Here is a 14,619-nt window from a genome sequence, read left to right as displayed (position 1 = left end):
GGACCAGCATGAAGAGGTCGCTACTCGGGCATGTGGCATTCCTGATTGCCTTTCAATCCAATGTTGAGCTTTTAGCTCAGATTCTCGCGTATGTGTGCCGCAAGCTCCGCAGAGAATGGCTCACGCTGTAAAAAACCAGAAGTCAGTAAATCTTGCATCCAAATCGCAGTATTCAGTGGCAGATACTTACCATCATTGAGAAGTGGTGCGCATTCTCGACCCGTCTGATCCTGATCTCACTGCTCGGCAACAGTGTGTCCCACCCGTTGGCCCCGAAATCAGTTCGCCGCTCGGTGAGGAACTTCATGCCCTCCGTGTCGTCGGGGTGAGGCTCGAGCTTCTTCACACCGGGTCGGTCCGTGATGGTGTCCGGGGCCCAGATGATGGACACCTTCTTGGGGCACTTTTCGCGGCCCAGCGGCTTCGCGTGGTACTCATGCAGCACGTCGATGGACGCGTTGAAGTGGGAGATGAGCTTGTCATGCTCCGCGTCCGAGAACGTGTGCGTGTGTTGCCTCGAGCTGGCGGGCTTGCCATGCTGGCCGCCTCCGAACAGGTGCAAGGACCTGCAGAAGTCGTAGAAGTGCTTCGGGAGTGGGTCCAGGCCGGTAGTTGGTGTTGGCGAGTCGATCAGTGTCAGGCTGGCGACTTGCTCGCCTTGTGCTCCTAGTATTTGCGCCGTTCGATACGCTAGGACTCCACCGGCGGACCAACCGCCGAGATGGTATGGCCCAGAGGGCTGCCGGCGACGGAGTTCCGCCAGGTAGACGGAGATCAGGTGGTCTAGGGGACAAACTCGCAATGACTCTGGGTCCTTGAGGAAGGGCGAGTTGAGGGCCACGACGCAAGTATCGGTAGCGATGCGAGGTATGCCGGCGTACGAGGTGGCAGATCCTGAACCATCTGGGAAGAGAAATATGGTCTTGGTGCAGGTGCGTTGTGAGCCCTGGATAATAAGCGACGTGCACTTGGCGTTTGCAACGGCGTCTGGTAGAGGAGTGAGGTCTTCAGCCTTGACTTCGACCAACTCATCGTCTTCCTCCGGGTCGCTAGCAGGGCTGGAAGGGGTGATGCTGCTGTCACTTGGAGACGCAGTCTGGTCAGATGAGCCCTGGTCTGATGGTGTTGACTGACCGCCCAGCAGGAATGCTTTCAAATCGGCGACGGTGGGACACTCCATCAGCAAGGATTCATGGTCGACGTCGATTTCGAGCTCTTCACGGAACCTGCTGACGATGACAAGAGACAGGAGCGAGTCAATACCGCTGTCCGTAAAGTGAGTGTCATCAGTGAGATCCGCCTCAGCCACTCCGCTCTCCTCAGACACGATTTGAAGAGCACGTCCGACAATATTGGGCTGCGGCGAGACAGTAGTGGACTGTTGCGGGACGGCAGGGGCTTGCTGCGCAGGATCATTGTAAGCCTCCTTCACCTGGCTGCCCAAGTCCTGCGTCGAACTTGGAAGCGTTTCCTGCGCATCTCCCTTGAAGAGCTTCTTGAGGTCACCGATTGAGGGGTATTCCATCACCATTGAGGTGGAGTCAATGTCGACGTCCAATTCCTCGCGGAATCTCGCGGTGATGGTCAGCGACAGCAGGGAATCGACACCCAAGTCACCGAACAAGCTCGAGTCGGTCAGGTCAGACACGGCAATGCCGCTCTCCTCCGAGATGATTTCCAACGCAGCGGAGACCTTACTAGGCTGGGCCTGAGTTGCGGTCGCAGCAGGTGCCGGTGCGGCTGATGGAGCAGCTCTAGCTGCCGGAGCAGACGACGTGAGCTGGGGCTTCTGTGCCTTCTTGCCGCTTTCGAGAGACAGGATGACCTGGAGTACCCGTCGTGGGACACCCTGGATCTATAGAAAGAGTTAGAAATTACCGCATGGAGGGATCCTGAAACGGGTATCGAGTCTACTTACCGCAAGTTGCTGAAAGCTTGCGACGATCTTGTCACCATCAAAGACAGCGACATCTCCATGCCAGAGCCTGTCCTTGCCCTCATGCATGCGTGTATAGGTCGTGTATGCCTTTTCGAACTGGATCTCTTCATACATCTGGAACGAGCCCCACCCATGGTTCATAAAAACTTCAACGTCGAGGTCACAGCCGTCATTGCAGTTCATGACGAACCCACAGCTCTGGGTCAGCGCGTCGATGATGGCCGGGTGGGTGTGGAACCTGTCGTCCCTGTTCCGCTTGACGCTCCCAAAGCTGACCTTGCTTGAAGCTTCCAGTGTGTTGCTGTTCAGGACGACCTCATCGATTGCGCGGTAGTCGTGGTGGAACTGGGCAAGAGGGCGGATCATCCGGTAGACCATGGCTCGGTTGAACCTTGCAGTCGTCTCCGATGCGATCCCCTTTCGGAGGGCCTGCATCTTCTCCTTGATCGCAGCAGCCTCCTTCTGCAGCTTCTTCTGGTGAGATCTGTCCCGGAAGCGGATCACGCAGCGGGAATGCTCCTGCGGCTGTCCCTTGCTGTCGAATGAGACAAACTTGCAAGTAGCTTCTTTCGAAGTCCAATTTACTTCGGCTCGCGCCTGCAGTGGTTGGGGCCCCTTGGGCTTGGCTATCAACGCCTTCGATATTGTCACGTCACCAACGTCAATCACCAGCTGATCGTCACACAACTGCGGCTGATACTTCTCCGCGAGGTACTTTCCGAGGGAGAGGGCCATGTCGGCATAGACTGACGGGGTACACAGGGGAATGTTGTCGACCATGTGTCCCTGGATGAGAGGGTTCATATCGGGCCGAGTAACGTCAGCCTCGACCACAATGTTGACACTGTTGCCATCGGCCCCTGCAGTCTCGTCCACAATTTTGTGAATGGTGGTCGTGTCCAGGCGGGAGGCTCCAGACAAGATGAGTGGAGGGTCGCCCTTCCTCAGTGACCAGTCGTTGACGTATTGGATCCAGTAATCCTTGAGATCCCAGCTGTACGCGGGCAAGGGGACAACTCTGTGTGCCGAAGTGAAGTCGCGGTGGTACTCTGCCCATCGAATGTCTGCGCCCACAGAGTACATCCGCTTGAGTGAGTCGGTAAGGACTTGCCAGGGGGACTTGGACTGCTTGGCAGAGCTGGTGCGCTGGGATGTGGGCAGTGTCACCATGTGAGATCCCAGCGTTGCCTTGACCATGGCTGAGACAGCAGGGTGGGGGCCAACTTCCAGAACGACAGTCTCGCTGGTGATGACGCGTTCATCATAGGCGGTCTGAAGGCCCTTGAGCATGTTGACAGGCTCACGGCAGTGTTTGGCCAGGTACTCTGGGCTGAACCCCGTGTCTTCATCGGGTGATGAGGTGACTGTACCGCTCAATGGGCGGATAACAGGAATGCTTGGCGCAGAGAACGTTGCACCACTGGCGAGTTCACAGAACTTGTCCAGGATGGGCTCAACCTGGGAGGAGTGGAAGGCATAAGGAACCTTGAGTATCGTCGTCCTGATTCCAGACTTGGCAAGGACCTTTTCTGCCTTTTCGACTTCGGCGACAGTGCCAGCCAGGACCGTCTCGGTGGGGGAGTTGACACAGGCGAACTCGTAGTTGATGTCTTTGCCGCGGAGAGAAGCCTCGATTTCGTTTGCAGAGGCTCTGACCACGAGCATTGAGTGTGTTCCTTGTGAGCACTTCTCCTGCATCAATTCCGCTCGCTTGCCCACAAGGTAGATTGTGTCCGCATCAGATAGCACACCAGCTGCATTCAACGCGGCGAACTCGCCAAGGCTGTGGCCGACAACGGCAGATGGGAAGATATTCCAAGAGGCAAGCAGCTTGGTGAGGGCAATCTGCATGCAAATGCTTGCAAGCTGGACGGCCACGGGCGAGGACTCGAGGATGTTCTCCGACTCGTCCGCCTCGAACACGGGAACCACAGATGGGAAACCAAGAGACTGGCCGAGATGGTCCAGCCGACGGATTTCGGATCTGTAGCGAGAGAAGCTCTGGAAATACAGTCTTCCCATGCCTGCGAACTGGGCGCCTTGACCCGTGAAAGCAAAGACGGTCTTGTGAGCCTTGGGCCGGTTGGCGCCTGTCTTGTCGCGGATTGCCGCTTCGACCTGAACGCGCAGGTCGTCGATGGAGGAAGTCGCCAGCATCACACGGTGCGGGTGATGAATACGGCGTGCTGTGGTCGTATAAGATAACTCGCTGATCGACGCCTCGGGATTTTGCTGGATGAAGTGCAAGAAAGACTGCAGGTTTCCCTGAAGGGATGATGCATTCTTGGCGGAGATGGCGACGAGGTGAGTCGTTCTCGGGTCGTTGCCTCCAGAAGTCGAATCATAACCATAAGGTGCATCCTCTACCAGCAAGGCGGTATTTCCTCCAGCAGCGCTGAAGTTGTTGACAAAGACTCTTCTGGGCTGGGAAGCATTTCGCTGCCATGACACTGGACCGTCGCGGGCGATCCTGACATTGCGCTGGTCCAGATCCGTGGGAAACTTGTGGTTGATCTTGGACTTTATGCCACAATGGGGAGGGATTGTGTTCTCTCGCATCATCAGCATGATCTTGATCAGACTCGAGACGCCGGATGCTGCTTCTCCGTGCCCAATATTGGACTTGGCGCTTCCTAGGTAGAGCGACTGGTCCTCGTTCCTCACACCGACCGAAGGAGCGAAAGTTTCCAGAACGCTCTGCATCTCGGAGGCATCTCCAGCCTGTGTTCCGGTGCCGTGCATCTCAATGTAGCTGACACTTGTCGGATCGACAGCATCTTGCGAGCTGTTCAGGATCTTGTTGAACATCGCCCTTTGGGCACCAGAGTGCGGGCGGGTGATAGACTCCGCCTCAGCTGAGTGGTTTGTGTAAGCCCCGAGGATCATGCCAAGAATGGGGTCTTTGTCTGCCACGGCGTCTTCAAGACGCTTGAGAATAACAGTCCCGACGCCCTCACCACGGCAGTATCCGTCTGCTGCATCGTCGAATGTCTTGCAGTTGCCAGTTCGGGAGAGGAAGTAGCCGCGATCCAATCCAGCTGTAAAATCTGGATTTGTCAGGACATTCGTACCGCCTGAGATGGCGGTATCGACGTCCCCGGCCCAGAGAGAGTTGCAGGCGATGTGGATCGCAGCAAGACTAGATGAGCAGGCAGTATCCACGGCGTAGCTGGGACCACTAAATTTGTAGAAGTAGTTGATCCGGCCGGGAATGAACGCCCTGTTGCCGCCAGGGATGAAGCTTGAACGCGGAAGGTTAGTGATGATGCGCGTAATAACATCGGGGTATAACATACTAGGTGTCGATCTTCTGTGCACTATTTGTCTCCATCCAATCGTTGCTCGTCACACCATAAAACACACCGACCCGGTCCCTTCGCGTGGATGGAGTTGCGTCAGGGACAATCCCCGCCTGCTCAATGGCTTCGTATGCTGTCATCAAGGCAATGCGTTGCGCAGGATCGATCTGTGGTGCCTCACGCGGGCTAACATTGAAGAAGCGCGCGTCAAAAGCAGCCGGCTCATCTAGCCAGCAACCAAAAGGCGTGGCAGAGGTGTTCTTGCCTCGGCCCGTTGGGTCATAATGGGTCGATTTGCTCCAGTGAAGGGGCGGCACTTCCTTGTGCACATCAAGCCCTTCTTTGAGGAGGTCCCAAAATGCCTCCGTGCTGTTTGCTCCAGGAAAACGTCCAGACATGCCGACTATGGCAATCTTGGATCGTTTTCCTGGAGCAGAGGTTGCACTTGGCGGGCTAGGCGAATAGGGCGGCTCTTGCTTAAATGACGGCTTTGATCCCGATGGTGGCGCCGGGAGTGAAGATCCCAAGGGGGTCTGCTTGAGCCCCGAGTTGATGAGCTGGTCCGCAGTTGTAGCAAATGGGATGACCCTGAGTTGAACGTCCTTGAAATTCTCGAAAGCGGCTTGGATGCCACCCAATGTTTCAGCCCAGTTGATCTCCTCCATGAGGATCCCTTCTAATGCGGCCTTCAAGAGTGAGTGGAAATCGCCTGCCTCGAGTGCCTGCCCACTGCTTGGTGACAGGACCGGAATCTTCGGAGAACCGGCGAACTCTGATTCGGGAAACTGCTCAAGTATCTCCCGTACATCCTCCTGGGAGAACAAGTGCTTCGCATGGTAAGGAGCGAATATGGGAATGTCCTTGTATTTGACATTTTTGAACTCCTCAGAAGCAGTGAGCTTTGCGAGCGAGGAAGGTGGGCCAGTGACTGTGATGCCATGCAGTGCATGAGCGCTGATGAAGGGTCTGGCTGTCAAGGGAAGTGTCTAGATCGATTCAATCAGAGCCGCACGTGTTGTAGAGAGACTAGCAGGGATCCTTACGCTTCGCTCGCCAAATTCCTTGACTGCTTGAGTAGCGGCCTGGCCAGCCGCAACCAGAGACCAAGATCTCGAAACGCCCGACTTGGATTCAGTGTGCTCAAGTCTTGTGGCACGCTTGCCTGCGGCCGCAGCGGATAGGCCGAGCCTGAAGGCAACCACTACAGAGGTTACTGCTAGGGGAAGCAGAGCAACCACACTTTGGGCGCAGCTAACCGCTGCAGCCGCGAGAGCACCGGTGCAAAGGCCCAGGAGGCGGCTGTCACGTGGGCTCGGGTATTCATGCTTGGATTCGCTGGATCATATCATTGTGAGCATGTATTCCGAAATTGGAAAGCACAGGTGATGTACTTACGCGACGAAGGCGGCGATGTGATACATGCAGGTTAGAGACATGTCGAGAGGGACACATTGTCTCGCCTCCTCCGATGACTTTGCCCTCCATAGCACCAGATCTTCGACGGAAGTGAAGCGCGGGAGGGAATCCCGCTCCTGAAGCGGGAGCTGGTAGATCTCCTTTCGAAGGGCATTATAGGCCCTCTGGAAGAAATCACCCAGGAGTACGTTGTCCCGCTTCGACTCTAGAAGGAGCGTCTTCAGGTGAGGCCCGATGTCGTAGGTCTGGTCGCCAAAGAGATAAAGGTGGACTTGTGTTGGATTCATAGTGGCTGAGGTCCAGATGTTTGGTTACAGAATGGGTATTGTCTCGACAGTTTGGTTATGAATAATAGTGTCACCTCTGGTAACGCTTCCGCATGCAGAAGCCTGATATCAATCTTGAAACACATGTATGGCAAGACGACATCTATATACGAGCCACGAAAGAGCCTCACTGCTGACGCTGCCAGATACTGTACCAATAGACCTCAACTATTCCAGGATTCCGGTTTACTTCTGACTGTGTCCTCGGATCCAAGGGCGGACGCTCTGTGGGGCGAAAAAATATGAAAATAGCTTAGAATATGAAAGTTCGGCGAGGAGCGCCCGACCTTCCTGCCGAGGCTGACAGTATGCAGTGTTCCCCGAGATAATGCGCCTCAGAGCCGAAAGGCTATAGTCCATAATTGGGAAAAAAGAGGCGTGCTCGGTGCGATAGGCCTCAGCCCGGCGGCAGGCCTAAAATGAGGTGCTCACTCCATCTTGCCACCATCGGAGACAGGCATGCAAGAAACACCGAGTTCAAAACCCAGTCATACGACTGAGATCTTGAGCTTTGAGCAATTATTCTAGGAAAGTCTAATGGTACCTACCTAGTAGGTCATGCTCACGGCTGAGACTAGAGGCGGATGCTGCCAAGAGAGATTTTCAACACCATCTCTGCTGTGGTAAAAGGATACGATAATATGACGAAATCCAAGAGAATGAGAGCGCGATGAGAATTGTGACCTGTGTTCACAAGTAGCTTTGAGTGATTTCCCAGCCCTCGAAGTACCCGACCTAGCCCAGGTATTCTCAAGCTGTGAAGTTGCTCAGAGAACGCCACCCATTTCCACGTCCGGTTGATCAAAATATTGAACGGCCGCCGTTGGGGTGTCCGCTGTGAGCTCTGTTCGGACGATCATTCAGCCTCGGCCACCATCGTCTCCGTCGAAGTAGCCATCATTGAGCCACTTGCTGTGGAGTGATGAACACACAATTCAATTCTTTGCTCTGTGATTAGTCAAGTGAAGATGCCCACAATTTTGGACACTCGCATTTTGGTTACTTCTAATGAAAAGTCTAGGCCCTCTCCCGTGCTTCCCAAGTAATGCAGGAACTGCATGTGCTGTGTCGCATGTGAGGGATCCGACGTGGGATGCTCACGATCACGATGGTGGCTCGGGACTGACCCCCATGCCATCAAGGTTGTGACTAACTGCATTGTCTAGTCTGAGAAGATGCAATCAGCGTGCTCTCAGCATGGTCCTTGAAGCCCGGCGCCTGAGGGCAAAGTCCGCCCGCCGTTCAGCCTCAAGTAAAAGCGCTCATGCTGACGTCTTTGATTCTTCTCATCGTATGATATCAAAGTGCCTGCCGTGTCCTTTTGGATCGCATCGCTGCAAATAACTTGTTTACGATTGAGGATCATGCAGCCAAGAATTCTCTGGACCAGCTGGACATCCCCACGATCAATTTCCGGCTACTGAACAGTCATTAGGAGTCCCCGAAAGTGAAGGTTTGTCTTTTCTCGCGGCCTATAGTCTATCGCCATAGTGCGACGGGGACTGCTCTGTGCCACCGGGTATGGCCGAGTATATAGCCGAGTGTCACAGACGGAAGCCGAGTGTCACAAACGGGTGTCGAGTATTACAGACGAAGGTAGGTACTTTGGCCGAAAACAAGATTAAAGATGCACATCAGTTGATTTATCGTCCACAGCCACATGTAAATGATCCAAGGCTGATTAGGTGGGTGGTACGAATGCCTGAAGCGGTAGGGTGGCCGATGCACAACGTCCGCGTCACCCCGCCGCTGCTGCTTGATGACCCCCAGCCTCGCGCACAAGATTCTGCCATCAGCAAGCCCAAATGCTTGAAAGATCGTCCGTAGCACAAGAACCTTAAACGCCCTCCAGATTCTGGAACATCGAAGTGCCAAGGCCTCGGGCACTCGTACACACGATAAAACCGAGTCGCAACTTCGGAACTTCGGCGCTTGAGGATAATGTAAGCCTACGTGCAAACCCTGGATTTACCAAAAAAGAATCTCGGGGATGTAGGTCGGCTATGCCGGTATTACAGTCAGCACCGTATTGGTACTACAAACAGCTACTGGCCTTGGTTTCAGTACAACCCGACTCAATGACGGACAAGCTGTGTGAACATGTATACGCCTCTGGCCGTATCTGGGTAGGTAGGGACCCGCTCTGACCACACATGTGCACTACATGCGTTATTGCAAGGTTTAGCCATGTCTCAAACTACGGGTGCCACACCGTCTACACCCTTATTGTGGCTTGCACAATTCACCGTCACATGCCCGTATCGGCTATCACAGAGACCTTCAAAGTCGTGACACCAAACGCGAGCCTCGTCGTCGGGACGTCTGTTCACACATGCATGTCTCATTATCCTCGTTGACGGACCATTCACAGCAGTTGACAAATACCGCATCCTCGATGTCATCGTATCCAGCACCTAGTCCAAAGTTCTGCGAGCCGACTCAACTCTTGAGACAAATGTAGACAACTGTGATTTCTATATTTGATGAAAGAAGGTCTAATCGAGCAAGTACTACAATCGCGGACAGCCAAATAGAAATGATGGCCAGAACAAGGTATTCGGACATGTCTTCAGTGATCCACCCCAGAAGCAGTGACATGATTTTTGCCAAGCATGTAGCCTTCCCTCAGCCCTCTCTCCCACTGCTCCTGCACCATGCGCAACGCCTTTTCGCTGCGTGGCACAAACCTCGCCGCAAACGGCTTTGGCGCCGCAAAAGCAGTCGGCTGGAAGGCCGAGTCAAAGTCCATGTTCATGGTCGTCGCCTCCGTCCCGTCTTCCATCAATGGCGGGCGCACCTCGAACGCCCACAGGAGGTTCATCAGCCCGATGTCCAGCGTGTTCTCGCCGAGTTTTGCACCGGGACAGATGCGTCTTCCGGCGCCGAATGCTACATGGCGCAGTGTCAGTTGTCGGACGGGTCTAAACGAGGAAGTTGGTGCAACGAAGAAGAGGTGGCTTACCAAAATGGTCACGCTTGTAGGGGTCCCCAGCCGCGTATTCCGCGCTGTACTTGGGATAATTCAAGAAACGCTCCGGCCGGAAGGTAAACGGTTCGTCGTAGCGCTGCGGGTCCTGACCCAGAAAAGAGGTATTGGCGAGAAGAACGGTCCCCTTGGGAATCACGTAATTCTTGTACTTCACATCCGCGTCGGTAAAGTGCTTGGTGCCCCAGATGGGAACGGGCCGCAGCCGAAGCATTTCTTTAACGCAAGCGCGGATGTAGGGCAGGTTCTGCACGTCCTCGAAGGCCGGAGTCCGGTCCGGCCCGACAACGCGCATCAGCTCGTCGAAGGCACGCCTCTGCGAGTCCGGCGAAGCAGCCAGGTGGAGGATCAGGTTGTTCATGGTGACGAAAGATGTCTCGGACCCTGCCTCGGCCAGGCCGCTGATGTTCCACGCAGCGTCTACTTCAGCTAGGCCCTGGCCCTTCCAGAAGGACTCGTTCTCCAGCAGCTCGCGGCCGACACACTTGGGCGCGTGGCCGGCCTCAAGCTCCTTTTTCAAACGGTTCCACAGTCGCAGTCTGGCGTCGAGGATTGGTTTGGTGTAGGTCGCGGCGCGCCTTCGGCCGGGCTGCAAGAACGCTGGCAGGTTCGCCAGGAACGGCAGCTCGTCCACCAGGAATGAACCCGGCTTGGACACCTGGCCCAGGATCTGTGATGTCTTGTTGGCCTGTTTGACGTCCTCGTGCTGCCAGCTATCCACACGACGGCCATAAGTTGCAGTCATGTGAATGCTGAAGGAAAAGCGACGGACATGCCAGTAGAAGTCGCGCTGGTTTTTGTTGTCGAAGGCGATATCGTAAAGAAGCTGCTTTGCTTCGAATTCCTGAACCGGGATGAACGAGGCAGTCATTGGCGTAGACAGCACCTGGTGCGAAACGTGGCGATAGGCCCGCCATTGCGGACCGTATCGCATGGTGAATTGGCGCAAACCCCCAGTGACAACATCATGGGCCAAAGGGGCGGGAACCTTTGAAGAGGTATGGATTGACTGTATCGTGTGAGCTTGAGGTTGTCTTCGATTGATAGCTGATGGGAGCATCTCCTCACCTGTTTGTCCATGATCTCCTTCATAGCCTCTGGGCTGTTGATGACAACCCAGTTGTACCAGCCCACCCGGAGCTTGAACACCTCGCCATACTCGAGGCCCCACCTGTGCATGAAGGCACTCTGTTTTGGCAGTCCAAGCCCAATACCAACCAGAGGCCACCCCTTGGGTCCCGGCATTTTATCCAGCCGGCGATCACGACGGACCCATATTCCAATCGCAATGGCTGCGAACACAAGGATCGCCAGGACAGGGGCCCTGTGGACCAGAAACGGGGAGATCAACTGACTAGCCATGGCGATACTGTTGTTTTCTGGAAGAAGCGGGACACGTATTTCCCAGAAATCATTGAGATATCATTCATGATCCAGCCAGATGCACCCAGTTCTTTTGTTTAGTGGTATATAAGGCGTACTACGCTCGCGTGAAACGCCGGCACAAGCTCTGACCATCAGCGGCAAGGATCGCCTCGGATATCCGTGTGTGGGCATGCGGGTGTCATCTTGTCTCTGTTCCATTGCCCGGCTACTAAATCTGCAGTCAGCCTTTCCGGGAATAAGATTTCTGACGCGCTTGCGCCGCGCCTTTTGGCTTTTATAGTTCTGTGTCACGTCCGTTGTCTTGGCACATGCGTGTGCAACCGCCGCAATATCCAATCTAGTCCGTGGCGTTGTCCAACACCAGCCTCCAACGCATTTGCCTAGATTGTACACGGTGCCACAGGAGAGGAAACTTGGCTGGACAGCGGTGTGGTGTGCTTCTCTTCGGGCACCGATTAGCATGTCGTACGCCAACGGTTCGGGCAGCTCGAGCCAAGCCTTGCCTCTGTTCCCTGGGAGCCTTTTCCTCCCACCTCTTCACGGCTCCCCCAATCAACAATTCTCCTTGAGTCTTGAAAACATCTCACTTCCTTCCCGATAAACCACACTCTTCTCACGTCATATCAGCAAAACTAATACTCAAAATGTCGCAAAAAGAATCTGAGATCGACATCCAAGAAGCTCACTCATCGAGCGGCTCCCCTTCTAAGCATGAGGGTGTTGATGACAGTCATGGCGGCCGACTTACGCGGCTGCAGCCTTCTCACGAGATGTTGTATCCATCCGCCTTCAGGGTGGGCATGACGATCTTTGCCCTCTTGATCGCCGTTTTGTGTGTGGCCCTCGACAGCACCATCCTCTCGACCGCGATACCAAGGATCACAGATGAGTTCCACGACCTTCGTGACATCGGTTGGTACGGTTCTGGTCAGCTACATCATCCTCGCTACCAAACAATCTGCAGAAATCTAGTGCTAATTGCATGTCAGCTTATCTTCTCACAAAGTGTGCGTTCCAATTATTCTTCGGGAAGGTCTACAAGACCTGTCGTCTGAAGCACACTTTTCTTGCCGCGCTGTTACTCTTTGAGGTTGGCTCGGTTGTCTGCGCCACTGCACCAACATCGGAGGCATTGATCATCGGGGTGAGTGGCTTCGCTTGATCTCTTCCACCCCATCTCAGTGATTGTCATCGTTATATTTGGGAATTGGTGCTAAAAGCTTCCATGTGGTTCAAGCGAGCTGTTGCCGGGATCGGCAGTGCCGGCGTGACGGGCGGCTCCTTCATCATCATCGCGCATATTGCGCCAATGGACAAGCGGCCCACGTACCAGAGCCTGACTGGGGGCATGTTTGGTGTGGCCTCAATAGTTGCTCCCTTGGTAAGACTACCTCCGATCCCAAGGAATGCGCGGATGTCTCGGCAATGCACGCTCACATGCGATTCCATAGGTCGGAGGGGCCTTGACGGACCGTGTCAGTTGGCGATGGTGTTTTTGGATCAACCTGCCACTCGGGTAAGACAATACCACATCGTCATAAACAATGTGACAGCAGCACCTAACATGGTATCATCACAGAGCCGTGACTGCATTGGTCATCGTTTTCGTCCTACGGCTTCCGCCAAAGGACCGCCCAACCAAGAATGAGGGCCTCCTGAGAGTGCTATGGGGCCTGGACCCCCTTGGATTCATGACATTTGTACCGAGTATCATCTGTCTGCTCCTAGCTCTCGAGGTAGGTTTTGCCAAAGGCAAATTCAAACACTTGCTTCGTGTCTGACAGTGCTCAGTGGGGCGGCACGACCTACGCCTGGCAAAGCGGTCAAATCATATCTCTTTTTGTTGTGTTTGGGGTTACACTCCTCGTCTTTGTTGGTATTCAGGTCTGGCTCGATGAAACGGCAACCAGTGAGTTGTATCACTCTCCTTCCAAATTTCTGTCTGCTCATGAGCCCGCAAGTGTGTACTAAGAGCCGTCTATATGCAGTATCACCTCGCATCGCAGGCCAACGTACCATCTGGTCTGCTTGTATCTATACTCTCCTTCTCACAGGGTCATTCTTCATCGTTGTATACTTCCTCCCGATCTACTTCCAAGCCGTCAAGGGCGCTTCAGCCCTCCAGTCGGGAATTGACACCATCCCTCTGGTCGTCAGTCAGGTATTGGCTATAATCATGGTAGGCGTCCTCACCAGCAAGATTGGATACTATATGCCATTCATCTATGTTTCGGTGGTTGTCTCAGCTGTTGGTTCGGGCCTGTTGATTACGCTCTCTTCCGACACAAGTACTGCCCGGTGGATAGGCTACCAAATATTGTACGGGTTTGGCAGCGGGTGTGGGTTTCAAGTTCCCCAGGTTGCCGCTCAGACTGTGTTACCCTTCAAGGATATACCAACTGGTATTGCCATCACTTTGTTTTTTCAAAGTCTCGGTGGCTCAATCTTTGTCAGCGTAGGGAACAACGTTCTCAATGATAAGCTGGCACGTAACATCGTTTCGCTCGAGCTTCCAGGCGTGGATGCAGAGCAGGTTATTCAAGCAGGTGCAACTGCGTGGCACAAAGTCGTGCCGGTGCAGTATCTTGGCGTTGTGACGGACGCGTACAACCAAGCCCTCAGACAGACATTCCTGATCGGGTTGATCACGGCGTGCTTGGGTTGCATTGGGGCTGCTTTCATGGAGTGGGAGAGCGTCAAGTCTCGGCCGAAAGTCCCTGCAGGAAATGGCGATCAGAATAAGAAAGGAGCTGCCTGAACGCGACATGGGCATGGTATTAGCTGAGATGGAGGGGTTGTATGACTACAAATGACAACATCGTCTTGCATCCGTCAGTGATTTAAAGACAAGCGCAACGTGTGAATGTAACGGTTACATCCCGTGCATCTCTGTTTCCTTCACGCAACACAGATCTCGGGTGCTCAAGGAGTACTGCATCTCATGTGCTGCAGGAGCCTCTGCCCTGAATGGCTCTTTCCTCTACTCCGAACTTGACTCATATGTGAGCTATTATTGGCAATGAATTGCAAATGGTTCTTTGAGTGACTCGATGGCTATGACAGGGGTTCTAGAGTCCACATTACGGGAATCCGTTACCGATGCCGGGAAATATCGAATCGTGATGGATTTGAGTACACATGCTGTGCTGATCACAAAGGCAGGGAAATCATCTATCAATAGTCTACGAGTCTCCAAAGCGACCCGACAGTACGACTAGAATTTCTCAATTACCGAAACACCTTTCCTGAGTCACACCCCAAGATATG

At 54.1% G+C, this 14,619-nt stretch overlaps 3 protein-coding genes across 3 annotated transcripts; 1 reads left to right on the top strand and 2 right to left on the bottom strand.

Moving 5' to 3' along the window:
• Nucleotides 1-71: 71 nt before the first annotated feature.
• On the bottom strand, nucleotides 72-6,941 carry INS49_010705 (uncharacterized protein; the record flags this gene model as incomplete). The annotated part of the gene is made up of 5 exons (XM_043171430.1): nucleotides 72-125; nucleotides 191-1,855; nucleotides 1,919-5,180; nucleotides 5,236-6,204; nucleotides 6,634-6,941. 5 exons carry the CDS (start codon nucleotides 6,939-6,941, stop codon nucleotides 72-74), a joined length of 6,258 nt encoding a protein of 2,085 aa, XP_043025995.1.
• Nucleotides 6,942-9,549: 2,608 nt separating this feature from the next.
• Nucleotides 9,550-11,328, bottom strand: INS49_010704 (uncharacterized protein; the record flags this gene model as incomplete). The annotated part of the gene is made up of 3 exons (XM_043171429.1): nucleotides 9,550-9,869; nucleotides 9,943-10,852; nucleotides 11,035-11,328. The coding sequence occupies 3 exons, from the start codon at nucleotides 11,326-11,328 to the stop codon at nucleotides 9,550-9,552; spliced, it is 1,524 nt and encodes a 507-aa protein (XP_043025994.1).
• A 668-nt stretch (nucleotides 11,329-11,996) lies between these two features.
• INS49_010703 (uncharacterized protein) lies at nucleotides 11,997-14,110 on the top strand (the record flags this gene model as incomplete). Its single annotated transcript, XM_043171428.1, has 7 exons — nucleotides 11,997-12,279; nucleotides 12,342-12,496; nucleotides 12,590-12,733; nucleotides 12,804-12,868; nucleotides 12,932-13,088; nucleotides 13,144-13,261; nucleotides 13,407-14,110. 7 exons carry the CDS (start codon nucleotides 11,997-11,999, stop codon nucleotides 14,108-14,110), a joined length of 1,626 nt encoding a protein of 541 aa, XP_043025993.1.
• Between the last annotated feature and the right edge of the window lie 509 nt (nucleotides 14,111-14,619).

The sequence above is a fragment of the Diaporthe citri genome (genome assembly GCF_014595645.1).
Source record: "Diaporthe citri strain NFHF-8-4 chromosome Unknown scaffold_4, whole genome shotgun sequence".
Classification (NCBI taxonomy): Eukaryota; Fungi; Ascomycota; class Sordariomycetes; order Diaporthales; family Diaporthaceae; genus Diaporthe; species Diaporthe citri.
The sequence above is the reverse complement of the archived record's forward strand: the minus strand, read 5'-3'. Positions and strand labels throughout refer to the sequence as shown.